The 24410-nt window shown below is 43.6% G+C and overlaps 1 protein-coding gene across 2 annotated transcripts in view; it reads left to right on the top strand.

Moving 5' to 3' along the window:
• Window positions 1–280: 280 nt before the first annotated feature.
• The window catches only part of ST3GAL6 (ST3 beta-galactoside alpha-2,3-sialyltransferase 6), a 43856-nt gene continuing 19726 nt past the window's right edge, over window positions 281–24410 (top strand). The window contains exons 1-5 of one of the 2 annotated variants that reach the window (XM_054163360.1): window positions 281–581; window positions 17644–17743; window positions 18908–18976; window positions 20191–20268; window positions 22890–22993. In XM_054163360.1, coding sequence (XP_054019335.1) covers window positions 554–581; window positions 17644–17743; window positions 18908–18976; window positions 20191–20268; window positions 22890–22993 — 379 coding nt within the window. In that variant the 5' untranslated portion in view covers window positions 281–553. The remainder of the gene's footprint in view (window positions 582–17643; window positions 17744–18907; window positions 18977–20190; window positions 20269–22889; window positions 22994–24410) is intronic. The other variant, XM_054163361.1, reaches the window with a different exon arrangement.

Raw genomic sequence — 24410 nt, 5'->3', positions numbered from 1 at the left:
CTCAGGCGCTGCCGCGGCTGCATGTGGGGCAGGGGTTCGCCGCCGGCCGGAGCAGGGCCCCCCGGGCCGGGGGTAGCCGTCAGCAGCGGGTCCTCTCTTCGCCAGGTAGGCGGCCCGGGGGTTCCGGGAGGGTGGGGGCCGTGAAGAAAGGGGCCGTTCCCGTTCCCCCGGCGGCCCTTGCCGGCCGCGGGGTGGGAGCGCCGCTTGCCTGTCCCCGGCCTCCCGGCGTAGCCCCACTTCGGGATAGGGCGGTAGACGGAGCCGGAGCCTGCCTAAGCCCCGCATGCCGCCGCTGAGAGCAGTTCCGACGCCGCCTCGGGGCCCCCCGCGGGCGGTGAGTCGCCGCTGGCGGGCGTGGCGGCGGCGAGCCCTGCCGCGGCTGGGGGGAAACTGAGTGGCGGCGGGGCCCAGCCGGCTGTAACGGGGCTCCGGCTCCAGGGCCGGGCAGGGCAGAGCGGGCTGATGCGGACGGATCAGCCCCGAGCAGGGAAACCTCCCGACAGGGCTGGCGGCGGCCGGCAGCGGTCTGAAAATAAAATTTGAGGAGAGAATCATGGCTTCTGCTAAGCAGCTTGGATCCGGTAATCCCACCATGTTGCCATGGCTGCCGGTCAGGCAGGTTCCGAGGGAGGATCGCATTTGTCGGGGGTACCGAAAGGGAGGGGGGAGGCTGCCCTTTGGAAATGCCGCAGGCCTAGGGGAAGGAACAATGGCTTTGGGTAAACTCTGCCTTAAGCTATGCAAATCTATCGCCTGTAGTTCAGGGGGAAAAAAAAAAAACAACCACCACAACTCTGGAAGTTCTGTGTTCGCTTTTTTTTTTTTTTTTTCTTTTTCTTTTTTTCCTCTTTCCCTGAAGTTATTCGGATTATTATTTGACGGTGGGGGTTGTGTTTCTAATTTTAGTTGTAGCAAGCTGTGAGATCAGCCCCGCTGTCCTTTCTGGAATTAGAATTTCCAGTGAGATGAACAGCTAATCTATATTGGACTCTCCTGTTACCCAGCTGAAAACTTTCTGACCAGGTTTCTGCCGTTTTTCCTCTGTTTTCTTCACCTGCTTTATGCCAGGCTATTCGTATGTGCAGTATGGTTGCAGAAGTGTTTAGAGAGGAAGAACTTTGACAACGGGACGAGATTGGGTGTTTTATCCTGGCAATTTCATTGCGGCTGAATTGTGTAAATAATATATGTACAAATAGATAACTTCTGCTGTGGAGAGTGCCGTGTGCTGGACTGGTCGCTCATAAACTTAAAAACCCCGAAGTTCAGGGAGGCCTTAAAGGAAAAGGAAACGTGTTTGGAGTGAGGCTTCCTACCCATCCGTTTTTGAATAGGAAATATTTATGATTAGGTCACAGAAGTGATATTTCTGAAACTAAAATTACTTTGTTCCATACGTAAGACTGCACCAGCTGTATCCCTGTTTTTCTTCCTACGTACATGGCATAAATCCACAGATCTTTCTTTCTAGCTTGATGCAGTACCTGCCTCTTCAGTATGTCTGTTTCTCTGCTGAACTGAAGCAGTCAGTTAAGTTACTCTTCAAGGCTATGGCTATTTATCGAAGCAATGATATTCAAGGTGGATAAGTCCCATGGTCTCCCTGAGGGTCATACTGGCTGCGGGAGACCTCTCCTGCTTGTGGGACAGATGAATCAACCCCTAAGACTCTTGAGACTCTTCAGTGTCCAAATACCCACACTGTTTAAGAGCAGGAGGAAAGTTTCCCTGTGGAAGCAGTTGCCTGTTGGGGAAGTGCCCGTGAGAGCAGATGCAGAGTGTGTAGGCGAGACAGCAAAACCTGAAAGCTAGCCTAAGGAGGATAACAAGTGCCTCCAAATCCTAAGTTGTAAAGAAGTAGGGAAATAGGTGATTTATGGTGTCTTGATTAAATGAGGTGTTTGGTGAGACATTATTTTCATACATACTGTGAGTACTGCTAAATGAGGGCTTTAGCAATTACCTAGGGGAGTTGCCTGACTGAGCAGGGAAATACAGTAGCTGAAGTGACAGTGGCAAGTGATTGAGGTGCTTCTCCTTCACCACTTCCACAGACCTACCTGTGAAAGCTTACAAATAGAGACATTTTTAAAGGATTTCAGATGATTGCTTGCTTTCTTATGTGATAATTTTTAGATAGGAAACAGCAGGGAGTGGGAATAGTCTTTCTTATGATAGCTTCTTTGTGCCATTAATGCTGTTATCCTGGGTTTGTTTTGATTGCTGGTTCATGGGCATACCATGATTACTGCCTTTCAGTAAAGGTTTTGTCTGTCCTTCCAAGAAAGGGTTGGGAAAGTTCTCATAAACATTCTTTGGCTGATTTGTGATTTTTATGCTTGTTGCTGCTGGGGGTTTGTTCAAGTATTTTGACCTGGAAGAGGATACAATAAGATGGCTCCTTTGGAGATGTAACTTGAAAGACCACTGTGAGTCCCCATGAGACAATCTACACCGTTAAGTCAAAGAGACTTGTGAGAAAAACCCCTTTCCCTCCCCCTCCCACCACCCCATCCACAAGTACAACTGGAACCATAGCACAGGATCTTGGTTTGTCTCTGTACCTTAACATTAAGGTCATTTTACTTAAAAGCATGAAAAGTTGTCTCCACTGTGTAGATGATGCAAGATACTCAGCTGTGGCCTGCTAGTTAAGTGTATTTTAGGAATGGGCTCAAGACTACTTGATATACCTCTTTCTACAAACATCTTTCCTTACACTGTTTTAGCTAAATTGGTTGGAATGTGCCCTGTGCATCTAAGAGGAGTTTAATTTATCAAGCTTATGACAACTCATTTGTCATTCATTCATTCATTTCAAGATTTGTTCATCAATTTCTTGAGCCTTATAGAGAAGCTGGTAAATGATACTGGGAAATTAATTTATGGGGTAACTGAGTATAAAGGGTTGTTTGGTGTTTTTTTTCTTTATTTCTGAAAAAGAAAGTCTGCCATTTTTTAGTCAAATGACCAAGAGCTTTGTCACAGAATAAACCCCCCCTGAATTTCCCCTTTAATCTAGTTTCTTCTATTTTTGCTATGTTACGTATGACTACTTCTGTACCTATTCATAGTCTTCAAGAGAAAGGAAATTCTATTATTGAGTATGTGCAGTTCTTGAAGTCTTTACCCTTCTTCTACAGGAAAACCTGAAACCTCAGCTTTTCTTGGTCAAGAGGAAAATGTGACATGCAGGCTGCCATTTCCTTTATAAGCCACCTCTCAGTAGTGTGGAAATCAGTCTGCTCTTGCTTTCTGGTTCTGTGTGTTAATCACTGATATCAGTAGCTGCTAATTGTACAGAACGACTGTGAAGATGGAAAGTGACTGGTGTATGCTATGAAGGAAAACCAACATGTGGCTTGCATGTTGTATCTCTACCCTTTCAAAAAGGCATTGAACAAATGCTGGTGTGGAATATGGTAAAATACTTTGTGGTAGTGCTTCTTGCTGTGTTCTCTGCCTATTGGTTTAAAATATCCTGCTAATCTGTGTGGGTGGGATGGATCTTCAGTGTTTGAAGTTGGTCATTCTTTGGTCTTGAAAGTAAAAGTGAAACCTTTATCTCAAGAGGAAGATGCTTTACAGAGCTCTTTACTGCAACAGAGTGAGGAAATTTTACATGTCCCCCAGATAATACTCAAAGTTTGTTTGTAACTGTTCTGTGTTGCTTCTGCTGCCAGCCCTGACAGCAGCTGTAAAGCTGGAGTACTTTGTGCTAGAGCTATTCTTTACATTCCAGAATCCATGGGGAGCCAGGAGGAGCAAGGGAAAACTTGAATAGTCCCCACTTGCCCAGGCTGGAAAACTTGAGAAGCCACGAAGCTTATTGTATCTCCTATTAGGAGGGCATGAATTAAATAGTCAAGGAACTGATTTTTAAGAATTGACAGGAATGAAACGTTCAGACTTTGTCATTGACTTGCAGTGCAGGTTTCCATTCCTCTAGCAGGTAGATTACTTTATTTTGGGCCACTAGCCAGTAGGAAACTTTGTGAGGTGGGTGGATAGCAGTCTTAGATTTTCACAGACTCGCCAATTAATTTTGTAAAGAACAGTTTCCAGCCCATGTGAGCACAGGTGAGAAACACTAAAATAAGGATCAGCTGCTGCAGAGCTCAGAGGAGCTCTTTGTTAGGCTGGGTGTGTGGGCAGACGCTTCTGCGGCGCAGCGAGGGACAAACCGTTGCTTTCTTTCAGTGCTGCTGTTCAGTCTGGCGACCAGCAGTGAAACGAGAGCACTGTGAGGGGTACATCAGCAGCTTACCAGGGGCTTGGCAGAGGAGCTATGCATGTGTAATGGCTGTTTACTAGTCAATACAAAATATGTATTTGTATAAAATACAAATGATGTCACATGTGGAGTGGGGGAAAGAGAAGTCCCTTTCCCAAGGAACTGAAGTCACAGTTTGGCCACTTTTTTCCTTTTCTTCTTTTTTAAATGTAATTTTTGCTTTATGTATCTCCCTCTTGGGTAGTTAACTTTTGCAGTTGTACTGACACAGCTTTTATGGCTGCACCATGATCTGCATGGGGGAAATCACCTGGTTAGGGAGAGGGCCATAGAAGCGCTCTAGCATAGCACAGGGAAGGAATTTGTGGGCTTTTCTCCCTGAAGTGAGGAGAGAGAAAAGTGCTTGCTGCTTAAGAACTATTGTTGCTGAATGAAAAGACAATGTTATTCATCTTTTGGCAGTCAAAATTAGATACTTGTTTCTTTGAATTTCTTGAACCTGCCTGTTCTGTGACCTCCACCAGTGTCATGTCTGTGGTGACGGGTTGGACTCGATGATCTTTGAGGTCTCTTCCAACCTTAGTGATACTGTGATACATCCGAGGGCCCTGGAAACACTATCACCTCGATCTTCACAGTGCTTCAGGTAGTCTGAAGTCAGTGTGGGATTGTGAGCAGGAGGAGGGTTGGTGGTGTAGATGGGAGATACCCTGTAGGGTTTCTTTGAACCTAACATTTGCACAAGATTAAGTAGAGCCATAATATTAAATCCACTTGATGAAGTGCCAGAGCAAGTTGAGATTTGTCCATATTGGTGAATGCACACAAGGCTTGCTAGCATGTGGTAGCTAGTTTTGATTGTGCACCTTGTGTAGACAAGTTGTTGCCTTTTCATTTGGTGAGCTGGGAAAAGCCTGGTTTTTTGCTGGAAACAGTGAAGGGAAAACTGTAGTTAGCTCTGCTTGCCCAAATGTTTTGCAATATTTAATGAGGCAGGGCAACTGTTACTTGTCTCAGCTGAGAATCTGGAAGAGGCTGTATAAGCCATCCCCACTCCTCCAATAGTATAACCACCCTTTGCAGCTTTAATTTCCCATTCTCAAGAAGTTGAGAGCCTCAGCACTCTATCTGTAGTGAAGTGCAGTTCTGATGTAGCTGTGTTATTTCAGCCTCCTTTGAGGATTTGTTTTCTTCTTCCTTGTTTTCTGCCCTGTTTCCCAAGTGTAGACATTGGCAGGTCCATTAAAGGGTGAGAAAAAGAGGAGGCAGGGGTGTTATTCTCCAACTTCTCTACTAAACAATTGTGGGTTCTGCAAGTGGAATGTGTGGACAAGGGGAATGGACCACAAAATGTCCACAATGTGCTGTCCCTAGCCTCTCTCACTGTTGGAGGCAGACTAGTGGGCTAGGTGAACATCGGTTGGATACAGCAAAGCATTTCTTGTGCCTGCGTTGCTCACTTAGTGTGGGGGAGTGCAGACCACTTGTGTCAACTGGCTTTGCAATAGCCAGATGGTTAAAATACTGGTTAAGGGTAAATACTATCTGTAGACTTTCTCAAAATTCACTGCCTTTTATTTGCAAAACATGTTAAGGAATTACTCTTGCTTCAATTTCATTGGAGCAGTTTGAACGGAGTAGCTTTTTTTGTTCCTTCTTTATTCTGTGCTAATGGCATGCCATGATGTGTTTTCAGCTTGGGACATCAGTTTTTAGATGGTTTAGCCTCAGACTTCAGGTTGTGTATTAGTTTAAGGATTTCTTGTCTAAATTGAGAATGTTGTTCAGAGCTTTTTGGTGGAAAGACCAGTGAGGTGAAATAGAATATGCATCTTAGCCTTCAGGTTTCACAGAGAGCATTTCCTATAATGCTGGTTGGTGTCAGTGACTTTTTGAAGCTGGGTGACAGAAGTCAGCTAACACCTATTCAGTGCCTGAAAAGGACATTTAAAATGTTGAACTTAAGGCAACTGTTCTGGGAAATGTAGACACTTGTGCTTGAGCAAGGCTTTTCAAAATGTTAGCTTTTTCTTTTTTCTTTTCCTTCCTCCTAATGGCTAGAGGCTCTTGTATCTCTGCCCCACAATTGTGTGACAAGCAGATAAAATGAGACCAGCTTTCTAAATGTCTTTCTGCATGTAGACTTTCTGATCTTTAATGAAAGATGAGCTTATAGGGCTTCTTTGTTCTACCCAGCTGCCTGTTTATTTTCACATACTTACAGAGGCCTCTAAAGCATTAAGTTCCTAATCTCCTGTCAAAGTTGACTGAAATTAGCCAAAGGGGTTCAAAAGTTCTATAGGGAAGAGAAGGAAGGACATTCATGCATGCATACAGGGCATGATTGCATAAATCTCATTTCATGCTAAGAACATATGCGACAGAACAGAACAAAAAGCCCTTTACTGTACTGCATTTCATGCTCTAGTGGAGTTCTGCATCATCATCTGCATGAATAGCAATTTGTGATGCTGGAGGCTGATCTGAGTTTGGTGTGGTCAGTGTAGCAAGGAAAAGATATCAATGAATAGGCAAGACAGCAAGTCCTGCTTACAGTATGTCTTACTCTAGAGGACTTCCAGTTTTATGCTGAAGTAAGTATCAAGCTTCCTATTTTATCCCTGCCACAGAGTGGGCCAGTTTGGCTATGGAAGAGCAAATCTGTGCCACAAGAATCCATCACCCTGCTGTGAGTCACGGGGAGGCGAGCCCTGTGTTGTCTCAGGGCCTTATCTTCAGTGGAGGCACTCACACATACAGCCCTAGGCAAATCCAACGCTCAGCAAAGATCAGGTAGGGTAGAACAGCTAATCTCTCTAAAAATACTCCCCTCCTGAAGAAACTCCTGTTCATTTTGTGTAGTATTTAAGGACTGCTGAAACTGAGCATCAAACAGGCAAAACAGACACTGCTTCACTTACAGCAAACCAGGCTTGCCTTAGAAAGGAACAAATCAAAGTGGTGAAGGGAGCTGATAACATACAGCAGAAGGTACTGTGTGAAGCCATTGCTACAGCAGAACCTGGATGTATGTCTGCAGTCTATCCTGCAGAAAAGCTGTCTGAATGCCTTCTGGCTCTCAGCTGGGCTCATAGCCGTTTTAGCCACTACAGGGTAACCCTAGCAGGAGGGCTGTGAGACTTTGACAGAGTATATGTGGGTGGGGTGAGAAGTGAATTCGACTCCCTCCAGTTTTAGGGGTGACCTTGGAAGAAGAAAAGGAGGAAAAAAAGCCCATTAAAAAAAACAGGAAAATGGAAAAACCCAACCAAAATGGTGATACATTAGCTTTCATTTCTGGGGAGGAAGTGGGTTGTGTTTGAATTCAGGGAGGATTCAAGTCTGGAAGTCCTAAATGGGTTTCTCTGTGCAGCACTGAGTAAAGCATATAAGCTATCCCATCATTCCCTACTGACTAATTTAGGCAGCCTTCCTCCCAGACAGATGGCAATTGAAGATTACTGTCACAGATAATTAGTTTTCCTTATGTGTACAGGTAAAGAAACGAAGGTGTGTAATTCAAGACTTTAAATTTCATTATAGCATGAATATCTGCTAGAAGTTAGCACTGCACCATGTGTGGCTGTAGTGTCATTTTGTAGCTCTTCATGCACAGAAATATCTAAATGTACTTGTGTGAACTTTTCCGTGAGAAGCTGAGGTCCCTTACAGCAGCTAACAACTGCTTGGTGACCAGTTCCAGTTTGGGGTTTATTCTGGTCTCTTAGCATGCTCCTTTGTCTTGCCTTTTGTTGTGACTTTGATTTCTGCTTTGTCTAAGGAAGACAATCGGAATGCTGCGCTCAGGTACACCTACCTCTTTCTTTGTTGCCCTTGGAAAACTTCATTACTTTACAAACTTTCCCCCCCCTTTTTAAACACATACAGACATATCAGCAACCTTTCCTATTCAGAAAAGATGTCAGTTATGATTGTGTCTTGTGGTAAATGTTCTTCAGGACTACAATTTGCAGCTGTGCTAGGCATCCCATAGCTCTCAAAATCCTCAGGTTACGTACTGTATGGATACTGTATGGATGTGGTAGATTTTTCTATGTTGACATTTGAGAAATGAAGCAAAGCATTAAAAACCTTTAGGGGATCAGATACAACCTCTGTTGGAACCTGTATGACAATTCTTTGTTAGCTCAAAAAGCACTTTGCCTCCAGAAAGCATTCTCATAGTTATGAAGTTGCTTATTAGAGCTCTGCTTTTTATTTCTGCTATTGTAAATAATGTCTTTGGAGCTTTAGTGTGGTGTATAAAGGAGGTTTTTGGAAATAGTCATATTTATCACACCCAGGCTTTTTCAGTTACTTACAGTCAGTCTGGGTTTAGCTTTCTTGTTATTAGCAGTTAAGGGGTATATTTCAAGATCCAAAGGCAATGTGGATCTATTGCTTGCACTGCTGAATTGAAAGCAGTGGAGGTACGAGGCATTAACGTTATCAGAGACGCTACTTATACTGTTGGTGTCCTGCAGCTTTCTCCTGAGCTGGCAGGATGGATGTCCTGGGAAACTTCCAAGAATTAGTAATAGTGTAGGGTAAGTGCTACCACTTATCTCCATCTTCCTCCCTGAATTAATTTAGCTTTACACTTTTCACTGACTTGTTTAGCTGCATTCCTGAGAATCCCAGAGCTTTCCATTGGCACACATGCATGGCAGCAGATTGACGTGCAGAAATTCACCTCAAACAGATGGAGGGTTTTTTTGAGTGTTTGGTGTGAGTTTGAGTTTAAGCAGTTGAGACAAGGTAGGGAGCAACACAGCAAAAAGCAGTGAACATAATGTGTTCAGGGCTCTTACTACCGACCTGCTTTGCATGTTATTGAAATGAAAACTAAACTGTTCAGGTTGGTGTGCTGATAGGAGCACGTTCACAGGTATTTGCTGGGCCTCTTAATCCACACAAACCTGCAGAATGTAACTTGCTGCTTTTAAAAGTATGGGGACTAAAAATTCCAGTAAAAAAAGCTGTGGCATTGTATGAGGGCAGACTGTACATATCTGGACTTAATCATGACTGGGGCTTGCTGCTGTGAAAGCTAGTGATACAAAAGGCACCTGTGTCTCTTTAGGGACAGACTGGAGGAAGTGCTCTGATTTACTTGGAACTTACTGGAGCATTTCATTCCCCAGGTGCTGGTAGTGAAATCAATCAGCCATCTTGGTTATCTTTTTAAAAATGGTAAAAAAAATAATTATTCTCTCTGCCCTTGAGAGTCCTAATTTCACTTGAGTTTGGTATTTTTTTTTGTGTGTATGTGATTTATCTTAGCCTAGTTGAGATTTTTGTTTCCCCCAAGCTGACTGTTAGATTTAGTTGCATAATTCCCGGCCATTTTTGTGAGAGCTGGGGTTTAAAACACTAGCTCCAAATCAACCAGAGCTAGATGGTAGATATCCCAGGCATTATGAGAAGACAAAGTGTGCCTTGTTTTAGGGTGAATGTAATGCTGTAGTGAATGTGCACCTATAACACAATAAAATTCTTTGGCTGGACCTTTAAATATTTAGATTGATCATGGTTTCTAGGAGGGGGAAAAATGGTGAGCTCATATGGTTTGTAACTGAACTGTTTAGAAGGCTGACTAATTTGGTTATTTCCAGCCTTCTCTCCTCCTGCTTTTTTCCATCCTTTCTGTGGGAAACCTAAGAAGGATTGTTTGTTTAACCTGAAGCCTCTGACTCTGCAGGCACTCATGGACAAAGAACAGCAGGTGTGAATGAATGAGTAACTGATGTTGTGGTGGGATGTATGTGTTTCTATTAACCATTTTCTGTTAAAGAGGAAAGCATTGTGTAGTATGGCTGTCAGGGTTTGTGTTTGTGTTGGTGTGTTGTTGTTTGTTTTTTAAATAAAGGAGGTGAGAAAGCAAAACTCAGTCATGATGCTCTCCTTCAGGAAGGGCGGTTCAAGCTGCCAAGCCTTTTCAGTTGCACAAGTGAAGGTATGAGGAGCAAACTCTGACTCTCAGAAAGTGTTGCTCCATTTGTTTATATTCCAGTCTTTCTGGAAGATAAGCTGAAGTGAGATGGGAAGCATAGGCTGAGAAGGAACAGTCTTCACCACAGTATGCAGGAGAAGCTGTGTGGATTGCTAGCACCTGTTCTCTAGACTGTATTGTGCTGACACCTGTGATGTGGAATATAAATAGCAGCCTAGGTTAGGCTGGCTAAAGCTGTAAAGGTTAATCTGGGAGAGTACAAGAGGGCTGGAAGCAATCTTTCAGCTCAGGCTGTTTCACTGAATCTGTGATTTTTATTTTTTATTTTTTTTAATATGTAGTTAGAGCTGGATTTGTGGTGTTTGTTTTGATTAAAGCTTTGGGAGCAAAGGAACTGGAGATCTCTGTGCTCAGCTCACATGTGCTATGGACTTTGCATGCCCAGGTTAGGATTTGTCTGAACCCAAAGTAGTTGATTTTGTACTGCACTATCTCAGTGGCTGCTGGGCATGGCAGTAACTGCTGATCTCTGTGTGTGTGTGTTCAAGTGCACACGAGGAGGAGGAAAGAAGATGCATTCAAAAGCTACATATGTTGGGGGGAGGCATGTGGAGGGACAGGACAGGGTGAACACGTGGAATTATGTTTCCCAGCTCTGTGAACGTTTTTGTAAAGTAACCACCTCCTTTGAGTCATCTCAAGGCACAAAGGCAGGCAAGAAGCTGAGGCTCTGGACTTGATCTTTTCCTTGATAGTAATTTAAGGCAAGTTTTCTGGAAATTTGTGATACTTAGAAGGCACCAGAAGAATCCAGTAGTGGTTGTTACTCTTTCCCTCAAAGCAGCAAGTTGGATTTGGATCTACCCAGGGCTGACTTAAGCTCAAGTTAGCAGTGTTTAAGTGTGCCATGAAAAGTTTTAGGCTGGGAAAGACCTTTAATATCAAGTCCAAACATTAACCTAATGTCACCAAATCCCTGCTAAAGCCCCAAGCCATTTTGGAACATTAGGAAATATTGGTGACTGTGTTGGAGGGGAAGAATAATCAACACCAACATTCATTAGCTGAGAAATATAAACCCTGATTTTTTTTATTTTCACACTTGCAGGCTTAATTGTGTCTACACTGTACAACAGAGCCTGCTGTCACTTTGAGCTGCTGCCAGGCATCCACACTTCACTGTGAGAATCTAAGCTAAAATATTAGCTTGGTTCTCAAGGGTGGCATAGCAACCCTGTGGTAGCCTCAAGCTGGAGGTAACATGTTCTGTCTCCTTGTAGGCCTAATTAAGGTTGCATTGGACAGTTGTACCAAATACTGCTGTTAGTTGAGGGCCCTTTTGGTGTTAGCTAATGCATGTGCTCCACTGTGTTTTGCTCATGTGTTTTTGTCAGAATGCACTGGCTGATGCTCTGTACTGCTGTTTGTCCTCTGTGGAGCTAGTATTTGGTGTCAGTATAAAGGACATGAACTTTTGCATTGATAGACCCCAAAGTGATCTGCCTGTGAAACAACATGCATCCTCGATTGTGTCACCTCTGGGACCAGGATCGCGGCAGGTTTTTGCAACGTAAAGGGGGAGTGATTCAGTGAGCTTTAAAAAGCTTGTAGTAACTTGACCTAGGCTTGTACATGTGTCTTCTTGCTATCCAGGAAACAATTTCGAGTACATGCAAATTCTCTTCCCCCTCTATTCTGTCCTGGTGAGACTACATCTAGGGTATTGTCCCATTCTGGGCTTCTGAGTTCAAGAGACACTAGAGAGTGTCCACAGGCTATGAGGATGATTAAGGGACTGGAACATCTGTCTGATGAGAAAAGACTGAGAGACTTGGGCCTGGAAAAGAGACTAAGAGGAGACCTTATGAAGGGGGTCATCTCTTTTCAGTGATGCCCTGTGATAAGACAAGGGGCAGTGGACACAAACTGGAACACTGGAAGTTCCACCTTAAGAGAAACAGGCTGCCCAGAGAGGTTGTGGAGTCTCCTTCTTTGGAGATTTTCAGTACCTGTCTGGATGCACTCCTGTGTGACCTGCCCTAGGTGGGTAAGTGGAGTGGCCAAGGAACTGGAAGGTTTAATGATTTATAGTGTGTAGATTTGTCAGAAGAAATACAGATGTGTGCCAGATTGTGCTTACATTTTGAGACAAATGATGACATGAGAAAACTCGCTCCATGGCGGTCTTCTTGCTGCATAGCTGTTCCACCAGGCATGCCCTATATCCTGACCAGAAGGAAGCAGTGCTGCAGGACTGGTGATGCACAAGCAAGCCCTTGAAATACTGACCACATTTAAAAAATCCTGATGTATCTTTTAAAACTTTAGTGAGGTTTTGTGTGCTTTTTCTGCTGTCACTTTAAAGTTCTGCTCAAAGCATATTTCCAAGCTCACTTCCCTTCCTCCTCCACAACTACAGGGGCTAAGAATTTGATGTCTCAGTGAGCTGAAGCTTTCCTGCCGACCTAGGTATGGAGCTGAGATTGTTTTGAGATGAGTGGTATTTAATTTCTAGTTCCCAATTCATGGGTGTAAATACTTACTAACACTCAAAGGTGCCTTACAAATGGGAGAGCCTCCTGCCCTGTATTGCCAGCAGCCCGATTTTAAGCAGGAAAGCAAAAGGAAGGCTTACAAGCATTGCACAAAGAGGTTATCATGGTGTGGTCCTGTGATTGCCTAATCCAGCAGCTGCAGTTTCCTGCATGATCATTTTCTTCTGTGGCATGGCTGAATCAACTGCGTATGTAAGTTGAAAGATAAACAGAGGATGAGAGATAGTGGCTCCTATCAGATACCACACTTACCGAAGTAGCAGAATAAAAACTAATTCTAAGTAAAGATGCAGCTCTGACAAGGCTGTTGGTTCTCTACTGCTACCAAGGGAAGAAAAGATTCCCCTTTGGTCATCTCTAATTTGTCATATAACCAAATGTGGTAAATATGGTGGGTTGGTGGGAGCTGGAGCGGATCAATCTGTCCATAGGAGATGCAGGCTGATCTCTGAATGCTGTAACAGAATCCCTCTTGTCTAATTCTGTAATTGTAGCTTTGCCTTGGTAGGGGGTGGGAAGTTGAATACTGAAAGTTAGCTTAGATTCCTAGTTAAAAATGCCAATCAATCTTTTTAGAACACTTATGCATCCTGCTGCTTGCTTGCTTACTTTCAGAAAACTGACCAGCTAACCCCATGGACATCTGGCGCTGGCCTTCGATGTGCCTCACCCCTTCCTTTGTGTGGATCACTATAGGGTTTTTGGAAAGAGGAGGGAACTGAATAGTTGAGTTCCAGCTTTGTCCTCCTTGTTTTGCTTAACTGTGACCGACTTTGACTTGAGGGCACAATGACCTCTGTCAGGTTGATGGGTTTGCATGAAGATGCTGAGTCTTGTGTTGTGATTAAGCTGGCATGGATCTGTCATTTTACATCTGAACTGTGTCTTTCCAATTGCCTATTTTCTTGGATCTCTGTGGGAATTTTCTGGTATGATATTTGCACAGGAGGCATTTGTTTTCCTTTGATTAACTTTCTATAACACTCATCTGTTTTAGAATAAGAAGGGAGAGCTGGGAAATGCTGTCAGCATTGAAAGCACACCTAGAATAATTCTTCCTGTGAACAAGGCAATGGTCCTGTTTACTAAACCAGGTTAAGGACCTTCTTTTTTGATTACAGAACTTTCTCTTCAAAGCACTGAAGGAAGCCAGGCACTGAGGGGTGGGATAGTGAGACAACGCTTGTATAAGTGAAGACCATGTTTTGTTCTAAAGAGCTGAGTTTGATACACCTTTAATGATGCTACATTCTCGTGCATGTACCAAGCTGAATGTCCTACATAAGATGCTGCAAGATTTCTTGTGATCCTGTTTGAAGAATGAGGTTGACTTCTATTCTCTTGTTTTAAGGATGCCTTTTTGCAGGCTGTGTACATATCTTTTTGTAAACACTTTACAAACAAAACAATCTTTCTTCCCCCCCTTATGAATATTATTCTAGTACTTTTGCTTTTAAAAGATTACTTATGGCCATCTTTGCCTTCTCTTTTCTCTGATTTGCAGCTTGGTCTGACTCTTCAGCAAGGTTCTCTTTTGCATTGCAGTCAGCAAAATTAGCAATTTAATCAGTTGTTAATTTAGCAGCTTGATCTGAAGAGCTGTTTCATTATGTTGTGTTGTTTAACTGCAGTTTGCACTGATTGAATTAGGGAGTAAAAAGTAAACAGCTGACTTCCACTTCAGAGGGATATTTTAGCAAACCTTTTCAAAGCAATGAAAGAAAAAAGAGTGCAGTATCTTTTTGAAGTAAATCATAGAATCATTTGGGTTGGAAAAGAGTTTTAAGATCATTAACCTAGCACTGCCAAGTCCACCACTAAACTGTTTCTGTTAAATACCTCCAGGGATGGTGACTCAGCCACTTCCCTGGGCAGCCTGTTCAAAAGCTTGATAACCCTTTTGATGAAGAAATTTCCTAATATGTAATCTAAACCTCTCCTTGTGGAACTTGAGGCTGTTTCCTCTTGTTCTACCTCTTGTTACTTGGGAGAAAGACCAAACCTCACTACAAGCTCTTTCAGGTAGTTGTAGAGAGCAATAAGCTCTCCCCTGAGCCTCTTCTTCACCAGGCTCAACATCCCCAGTTCCCTCAGCCATTCTTCATAAGGCATGTGCTCCAGGCTCTTCATCAGCTTTGTTGCCCATCTCTGGACATTCTCTAGCACCTCAATGTCCTTCTTGTTGTGAGGGGCCCAAAACAGAACACAGTATTGAAGGTGTGACCTCACCAGTGCTGAGTACAGGGCCATAGTCATGTGCCTGCTCCTGATCCAGGCCAGGATGCTGTTGGCCGCCTTGGCCATCTGAGCATGGTGCTGGCTCACATTCACATGGCTGTTGACCAGCAGCTCCAGATCTTTCTCTGCTGGGCAGCTTTCCAGTCACTCTGCCCCAAGCCTGGAGCATTGCATGAGGTTGTAGTGACCGAAGTGCGGGACCTGGCACTTGGTCTTGTTGAACCTTGTAAAACTGACTACAGCCCATCAATCCAGTCTGTCCAGATTCCTCTATAGAGCCTACCTACCCTCAAGCAGATCAACATTCCCCTCTGCAAATATACTGAGGGTACACTCAATCCCCTTGTCAAGATCACTGATAAAGATATTAATGAGAACTGGCCCCACTGCTGTGCCTTGGGGAACACCACTTGTGAGTGTCTGACAACTGGATTTACCTCCATTCAGCCACAACCTTTGGGCCTGGCCATCCAGCCAGCTTTTAACTCAGCAGAGTGTCTACCTATCCAAGCCATGAGCAGTTAGTTTTTCCAGGAGAATGCTGTGGGACACAGTGTCAAGGACTTTACTAAAGCCTAAACAGACAACATTCACAGTCTTTCCCTCATCCACTAAGTGAGTCACGTTGTCATAGAAAAAGATCAGGTTAGTCAAGCAGGACCTGCTTTTTGTAAACCCATGCTGACTGAGCCTGATCACCACTACATGCCATGTGATGGCACTCAAGGTGATGAGCCAGATGCTGTTGATGACACTTGTCTAAACCCAGTAGATGAATTTTCTTGTTCTTTCAGTTTTAGGAAAAGAATCTTTTAACAAATCATGGCAAAAATTTGGAGTTGACTGTCAAAAATGTGCAGTGAGCCTTCAAGAACAGTTGGAGCTGTAAGGAAGGCAGTGTTACTTCCCAAAGAGGGATGAAAGGTTGGCATTGAAACAGCTGCAGCCTAGGTCTGTTTCATCCAGGTCACAGCAGGACAGCCTGGATATGTTTAAGGTTGATAGAATATAGCTTGATGGTTGCATGGCTCTGTTACCAGTAGGTGCTGTTGTGAAACCCCACCTTTACCCTACAATTAAATTCCTGGGACGGATATGGGGGGGGGGGGGGGGGGGGAAGGGGGGAAGGAGGCGGGGTGGGAGTGGGAAGAAAGAAGGAAGTAGTGGCTTGTTGTACTCAAGTCCTTGTAACAGTTCACTGTTAGGTATGTCTTCAGGGTGCAGATTTGTGAGGGACAGTAGTTCTGTTTCTCCATTTCTAATAACCAAATGCAGATGTCTCTAGTAGTTTCGTGGCCCCTGATAGAAACCGTGCTGTTCAGATGTACTGGCATCAAGAATATTGCTGTAAATCACTTGGGACTGAATCTGCCTGGAGTTTTTATTGCTTTACAGCTGTTTGATACAGGCTTAAATTCACAGCAACTCTTCAATGTTCTAAGCAACATGGAATTAAAAAAACAAACCCTAAGAACCCCCCTACCCCCCAACATCCAAACAAAAAGCAGCAACAAAAACCAAAGAAATGGGGGGGGGGGGAGGGGGGAAAGCCCAAACCAAAACCCTATAAAGCCAAAGGTTCTGCTCTTGGAAAATGCAGCAGTGTTGTTGGAGATGGCTTGTTTTGCTGGCCAGCTGTTTGTTACTTTCAGTCTAAAATACAGATATGCAAGTAGATGTTTGTGCATTGATCCTACTTACTGTAATGAGGGGAAAGAAGAATGGAATGATACAGCTTTTGAGTCCATTTCTACAGTAACCTGTGGCCAGAGTGGCTATTTTGGACTTTCAGAAAATGAAGCAACAACAGTTCATTCATAGCTACTGAAAGGGCAGCTCAGTGTGCTAGACGTGGGCATTGCAGAGCCTGCTTTTCCCCCAGAGTGTCTTGCCAGATACATGAACTTCTGGTATTTTGCTGGTTTTCTTTTATTAGACCCATGAGATGAGAAATCTATTTAGGAGACTAACACTTCCTTAGCTGTTTCTCCATAATTTAGTAAGTTCCACAGATTGAGTGCTAACTTCTCTTCTTCACTTTGTGATATATGAAAATAGCATTTTTCTGTCATTTGAGCCACAAAATCTGGGCTGTGTCAGGAGCTGGAGGCTGTAGGATATGAGAACATAAGCAGACAGCTTCAGTGCAGCTTTAGATGTCCAAAACCAGATGTGAAGAATGTTCAGTGGTCTCAAAAAAAGCCAAGAGCAATTTGAGCAGCTGATACCCTCTTCTGCGTCATCATACATCTGTCTCCTGCAAAGTGATGGTGTTTGTCTAATTGTGTAGTTATGGAAACTGGTGGTAGTACAAGAAAGAGAAGTGCCAACTTCTGCCACAAGAAGCTGGTTTCTTTGGGGACAGAATGCTTCTGTAAGAGCCCATCTTCTTCCTGCATCTCCAGAGAGAACCTAGAGTGAGGCTTTCTCAATGCTTCTGTGCAGAGTATGCATGTGTGGTAGGTGCAAAGCAGCATTAAGCTCCTGTCAGCGGGGACTTAGAGACATCAAACAAGAGTAACCTCCCTGTCAAATTTGTGGTAGTGGAGAGCAGCAGTAATACTGAAGATTTCCTTTCATAGGTTTCAATTTGCTTTCTGAAAGTTCACATTAGTAGCATAACTTGGATTTATATTTCTTGTTTTGTTGTTCTTGCATTTCAGGTCTACCAGTCATGAAACGAATTCTTCTGTGTTTTATCCTGGCTGCTGCTGTTATGTATGGTATACTGCATGGAAATCTGTGGAGAAACAACCTCTACTGGTATGGTGAAGCTTTGCTTGCTTATAACCAAACACCCTTGTTGCTGTGTTGCTGAACAGCTGTTTAACAGTAATCAACAGAAGTGATTACTGCTCTGTGTTTGCTTTGTTTTTGAGTTGTTGGGTTTTGTTGCAGTGTGAGGGAATGAATGGGATTGTTCTGTCACCCCTTCCCTTGTGTCACTTTTAAACCTGGAAGTCAGTTTGAGCCTGATTGTATGGAGAGGTCAGGGCCTCAGAGATAGGGAGCCCCTCTTGAGTTTCATGTGTAGTCCAAGAAGGACAAGGAACTACTGAAGAGAGTCCATTAGAAAGCCACTAAGACAATAAGGGGACCAGACCGTGTACCTTACAAGGAAAGGCTGAGAGCTGGGGCTGTTTGGTCTGGAGAAGTCTGAGGAGATTTCATTATAAATATCTAAAGGGCAAGTATCAGGAGGATGGAGCCAGACTCCTCTTAGTGATGTCCAGTGACAGAAGAAGAAAGCAACAGATAGAAGCTGGAATAGAGGAAATTCCATATAAGCATAAGGAAAAAAATCCTTCATTTTGAGGGTAGCAGAGCACTGGAACGGGCTGCCCAGAGAGGTTGTGAAGTCTGCCTCTAGGTATTCCAAACCCACCTGAATGTTTTCCTGTTTGATTTATTCTGAGTGATCCTGCTCTAGCAGGGGAGTTTGACTAGATGATCTTGACAGGTTCCTTCAAACCCCTTATTTGTGTGTTGTATGTCCGTATCTCCTTCCACCCTGTGTGTGCTTAGTGTAGCTTGTTTCTTGATGTCTGATGGGAGAGATCTCCTCCACACATTGGAGTAATTGCAGGTGTTGTGGGCAGCTTTTGAAAAGCTGAAATTTATTGAGTCCCAGTGGCAACCTTGTGGGAAGTGAACCTTCACTCTATCCAGGCTGCATGGGACAGGTGGCTTAGGACCCAAAATTCAGGGTGTTTGTTGTGAGAGTTGAATTTCCATTGGCTTTTGCACAGCTGTCGCCAGGACCGATGAGTGTGTTTGTGTTAGGAAGATAATAGTGATAGCTTTTAGAAGCAGTGATTGATGTGCCTCTATTGGTCTTGTTTATAGCATACAGTTGATACAAATTGCTTTCTGTTGTGGTTTCTATTTATAGCAAACCACTCTGTTGTGACATTTCCCTTTTTGCAGGATTAGCTTTTATGGACAGACTTCCTCTGTGAGGGCTTCTCCTTCCTATGAGACTAGTGGAGTTACCCAGTAAGTTCAGCAATGGAGTGTTTTTGATGGGGGGGTGGAGGTTGGTTGGTTTTTGGGCAGGTGGGAGGGATTGAGACTAAAATCTGTAGCTTTTGTCTGCAGGCTCCCTGTTCATTTGGTTATTGTACAGCTGTGTCTGTTGTCTGTTTCTGTTATGAACACAACTGTAACATGTCTGGCAGAAAGGATTTTGTCCATGTCATGTTTCCAGTGTTTGGTTAATATTTATGGCCACTTACAGTAGCTGTTTGTAGGAAGCAGTGAATTGTTGGGAGGATGTTTCTTTACAACTTCCAAACTTCTGCAATGTTGAGTTACTATTGAATAAAATTAGCAGAGTCATGTGGGAGCAGATTTTGTGCTTAATAAGTCGGAGGTGTGGTTCACTTGTGATAGGCACATGTGTATATAAGCAGATCTTGTGCTAGTAGAAGCCTATGCTAAAACCTAAAAGCAAGTTTCTGTACTCTATGAAGCTCTCTGCAAAATGCCATGTAGGAGGCTGATGCTGAAAACAGGCAGCTGGACAGCTGATCCATTTCACAGGACGCTTTCTCAGTGTCAGCATTCATATGACAACTTGAGGTTACCAAAAGCAATTAACCTGAGTGGTCTGTTTGGTTTGTAGTTATAATGCGGTGGTTTCATCCTTCTGTTCTTAGTGCAGCCCAGGCACACACATTGCTCACAATGAACTTTACCCTCCCTTCTGAGCCTTGTAGTTGTTATTCTTTGGGCTAAATCACCAAGGTGGGAATGTGCTGAAAAATGTAAGTTGTAGCTTTATTAGAAAGGAGTGACTTATCCCAAAAGAATCTCATTTTCCTTGAACTACCCTCTCCAAACAAGACTCCCCTCTCTGTTCCGAGGAGGGCAGGTGATGCTATTTAGTAGGGCTGCAGGGCTGATTCAGCCCTGGTGTCCTGCTTCTCTGCAGCTGGGCCTGAAATTTCATCTCTGGGTATGACTGCTTTGATATCTGCTGAGCAGGATGAGGTTACAGACAGTAACCATGAGATAAAAGCCTTTACAAGTAACAGGAATTGTACCACAGTGAGACACAACTTTACAATACAGAGAGAGGCAATCATGAAAATCTGGTGTGGTGCTAACTCAGTAATCAGCTTTTACTAACTTGACTTGTCCAAGTTTTACTGCCTTGGTGCTGCTATGCATTCCTCTCTTGCTATTTCTTTGAAATTCTTCTTTTGCAGGTTGCCACCCACAGCAGTGGAGAGAAGGAATGCGCTGGATACTTGTCTTCTGAAACCAGCATTTGAATCTTTACTAGGGTGAGTCTTCTGTGGGAAGCTGTTGGGGAGGGGAAAGGGGAAGGAAAGGCTGTGCTGGTAGAAATAGGCTATTTATGTATGTTGGACTATTTTCACATTTTGATTCAGCTCTGGAAGTACAGATCTTGGCCTTGGGTTCCTTGCTGCTTTTCGTGGTTGTGGCAACACAAACTGCTTGCCACTGATTAACATCTGCCCAATACCAGACATCTAGCTCAACATCCTGGTGTATGTACCAAATAAATATTTCCTGTGCAGATATTCTAGTAACAGTGTAACCATTTTGTTGATTGAAAAAAAGCCTTACATTTTACATTTTCTTTTCCTCACACTTTTCCTGTAAAAGAAGCCTTCATATCCAAGGCTGAAGTTCAGGCACTCTGCTAGTAAAAACCTGAGCTTAAAAGATTAAGTATTTCTGTAGTAATCAGGGGTCAGAGAACTTCTGAAAATCTCTTCCATTTATTTGGAAAGAGGAACATGAAATGTGCAAAAATCTTTAGTGATATGATGGCATTTTGATGGAGTTTAGTGAAATTTGAGATTATTCATGTTTTTGTTTCGTTGATAGCATTGTTGAATTGCATGTAGGTGTCTTCCACGTTAAGGTACTCATAGGAAGCAGTCAGATGAAAATAGAAAGCGCTTCAGCCCAAAACAAAGGAGGTGTCTGGTCACAAAAGTGCATCCTAGAGATTTTGTGAGGAAATACTGAGAATTTTTGTTCTTAGAAGCACAAGTCTGAAATGAAAGATCAAGGAAGTGCTACAGGACCAGAAGCAGATGGGCTATATCACTGGCTTTGGTTTACCTGAGCTGAGTATGGCCCTGAGAAAACCCCACAAGATGTTTAGACCAAGTTCTGGCTGAAGAAATCTTAAAGCTCAGAGCAAAGACACCATTGTTTTTGTTTGCTTGGTGGTGGGGCTTTTTGTGTCTTTTTTTTTTCCCCTTTCCCCTCTTTCCTTTTAGTGTATAAGAGGCTATGGCTGTAATTCAGTGCTATTACTATTTTAAAGAACATGGAAGTATCTCAAGTTTGTCCTCCCCAAAGCAGTCCCATAGTCTCTGAGCTGCAGATCTGGTCTGTGCACTTTGGTAATAGCCTGGGGAGGTTGAAAGGATTTCTAACCTGGCAGAATCATTTATTGGACAGGAACCAGAGCTAGAATTAAGAATCTCTATGCAGTAAGCAAATTATTTATTATGTCTAAGCTTACCAGCTGCTTCTGAACAGCAAGGCAAGTTATTAAGTTTAATATGGGTAGTTGGCACGATGTCTCAAAGTTAGCTGATCTTGCTTAGTTAACCTATGGCCCAGTTCTTGGTGTGTGGGCTAGGCTGCGGTGTTTCATTATTTGTGTGGCTTTTTTTTCCTCCCCCCCACCTCCTGTTAGAATCATCTGACTATGCAGAGCTAAAGAGTGAGGCACTTGATTTGTGAAACTGAGGGGGAGGATTTTTAGAAACAGTTATTAATATTCATGATGGCGAAACAGGACATGTGCTGGTTGTGGGTATTTAGGATCAGGACGAGATTTTATTTTCACTGTGCTTGTATACTTCTGTGTTAACACTTTAAGACCTGGGATGCAGGATTGCTACAAAATCAACCACTTCAGTGAGTGGAGGCTCACTTCACTCCAAGATGAAGCCAAGGGCATGGTAACATGTGACAGGACTTGGTTTCCTGTTCATTTATTTGGTTTGATTTGGCATATAGCAGAGAAGGGACTCGTACTACTCTATGGGATAAACTGTCTGCTGTTTTGATCTTTTTGAAGAAAAAAGTGACCTGTGCTGTCTGTCTTGACACAATGTGCAGTGTTGTCATGTTCTAGTTTGCAGGAAGAATGTGATTTTGAGGAAAGCCTCCTTGTGATTCCCATGTGCTATGCTTCTTATCTCAGGGTGGCCCCGGGCTTCTTTCAGGCGTCTGACTTCCGGCTAAGCAGGAGCACACCCAATGTGCTGTGGCATTAAGGGGTCTTGAATCTGTAGGACCCTACTAAAACTAGTTCAGAGTAAAACAAACCCCCAAGATGTGTATAATGTGGGTGTGAGAACTCCTTGCTTTTTTTGCTGTATGACTATATCCCAGTTGCTCCAAACTGCTTAATAATGGCAACACAGCCACAAAATGCTGTTTGGAATAGGAGGACAGCTCAAATAAGCTGATGGCGTCAGGACATGGTATTTTCAAGTTAAAATGCCTTGTTTCAGACCCCTTATTTATTAAATTGCTGTAAGTAGTGACAACTCTTAATTTTGCTTGCTGCTTCTTATCTGCTTTTCAAACCTGAAATTATTCCTTCTTTTCCTGGGTTACCTGTTCTCTTTAAATGTGCTGTTTTGTAGTACAAGCTTTCAGCCACAGGATTTTGATGATTGTATAAGTTATACTTGCAGAGAAATCATTTAATCTCTCTCTGCATGTCTTTTCCATTTTGAGATCTTCCCCTTTTGACAGCTGCTGTCTTTCCCTGTCTTCCTGCATTTTTTTCCTTTAAAAATGGATAATACTTGAAGTAAAATGAAGAAGGCTTTTGTAAAAGCAGTTGCATGAGTTGTTGGCTTACTCAAATGCATCATTTTGAAATTTCTTATTTTTCCTTTATTAGTGCTGACAAAATATACCCATTCCTGTGTGCTAATGATTTCATCAGAGTGGCAGAGTTCCATGGGAGTGACAAGTTTGAACTACCTTATGGAATAAAGAGAGCAGGTTTGTGTTCCCCGTGTTCTTTCTCCTCCCCCCACCCCCTATAAATACCTAAATGATGTGTAAAGCCACCTGATTCTCTGGCCCCGGTCTTTCCCATTCACTGATGTCAATCCATCTAGGGGCATCTTGCAAATAACTTAATGGAGTGGGTCCAAAGGAGGCCCATGAAGATGACCAGTGGGCTGGAGCACCTCCTCTGTGGGGACAGGCTGAGGAAGTTCAGTCTGGAGAAGAGAAAGCTCCAGGGAGACCTTACAGCAGCCTTCCAGTAGCTGAAAGGGGCCTACAGGAAAACTGGAGAGAGACTTTTTACAAGGGCTTGTAGTGATAGGATGAGAGGGAATGACTTTTTACAAGGGCTTGTAGTGATCGGATGAGAGGGAATGGATTGAAGCTTGAGGAGGGTAGATTTAGACTGCAGATGAGAGAGAAATTCTTTACAGCGAGGGTAGTGAGACACTGGAACAGGTTGCCCAAGGGGATTATGGAGTCCCACTCTCTGGAAATGTTCAAGGCCAGGCTGGATGAGCAGTCTGGTCTAGTGGAGGATGCCCCTTCCTCTGGCAGGGGGCTTGTAAGTAGATGACCTTTAAGGTCCATTCCAACCCAAACCATTCCATGCATTTAGTCCTTTTGTCTTAGGACCTTCCTGTTGGGGTTGCCTCTCTTAGTAGAAGAGCTTCAAAAAGGTGGGAGTGAGGAGTAGTGGAGCTTATTCAGCTTCTGTTCATTTGTCTGTGGGCCTCAGTGCTAAAGATATTTAGCTAGTGCTTTGCTAGGTGAAATATTATCTGGGTCAGTGTGGTGAGGTTCAATCAACACATGTAAGAGTCCTGCTGAAGCAGAAATCCCCAGGTTGGGGCAGTTACATCATCAAAACTTTCCCTGGTGCAAGAAGCTAGTCCAGTAAAAGGAAAGTTGTGTCACTGGGGCTGCAGTGGGATATTCCTGCAGCTGCACAGCTGCTGTACATGTGTTTGCTTGCTCATGCCTGCTGCCTTTGTTGGTCAGGGCACAAGGAACAGGGCCAGAGACCCTAATGGTCTTAGTTGCCCTTTTGGGAAGGGCTGTAAAGTCTCAGGGTTTTTTTTAACACCGAAGAATGCACCTTCTTAGGACCCTGTGGATCTGGGCTTCCTAGGCTTGATTAGTTCTACATGAGCATAACAAGGATGGTGCATTTCTTGCACTTCCAGGATTGTGGTGAGGAAAAGTGCTTTGGGAATAGGTTGTGGCCTCTTTTCAGAGGCACACTGACTGTCCAGCAAGTGCTTGCCCACTGAGGGTGGGCTGGGAAGGTGCCTCTGTCCAGCTTTTGCCAATGGACATAGTCTGGTTTGATATCTTCTTTCAAGATATGTAATGTTACTGTCCACGGCTGTGTGTCCCCCTCCTCTTGGGTCAAGGCTGCTTCTGT

The sequence above is a fragment of the Dryobates pubescens genome, chromosome 8, assembly GCF_014839835.1.
Source record: "Dryobates pubescens isolate bDryPub1 chromosome 8, bDryPub1.pri, whole genome shotgun sequence".
In the NCBI taxonomy this organism is placed as follows: domain Eukaryota; kingdom Metazoa; phylum Chordata; class Aves; order Piciformes; family Picidae; genus Dryobates; species Dryobates pubescens.
Note: the sequence above shows the minus strand (reverse complement) of the source record. Positions and strands in the feature narration are given on the sequence as shown.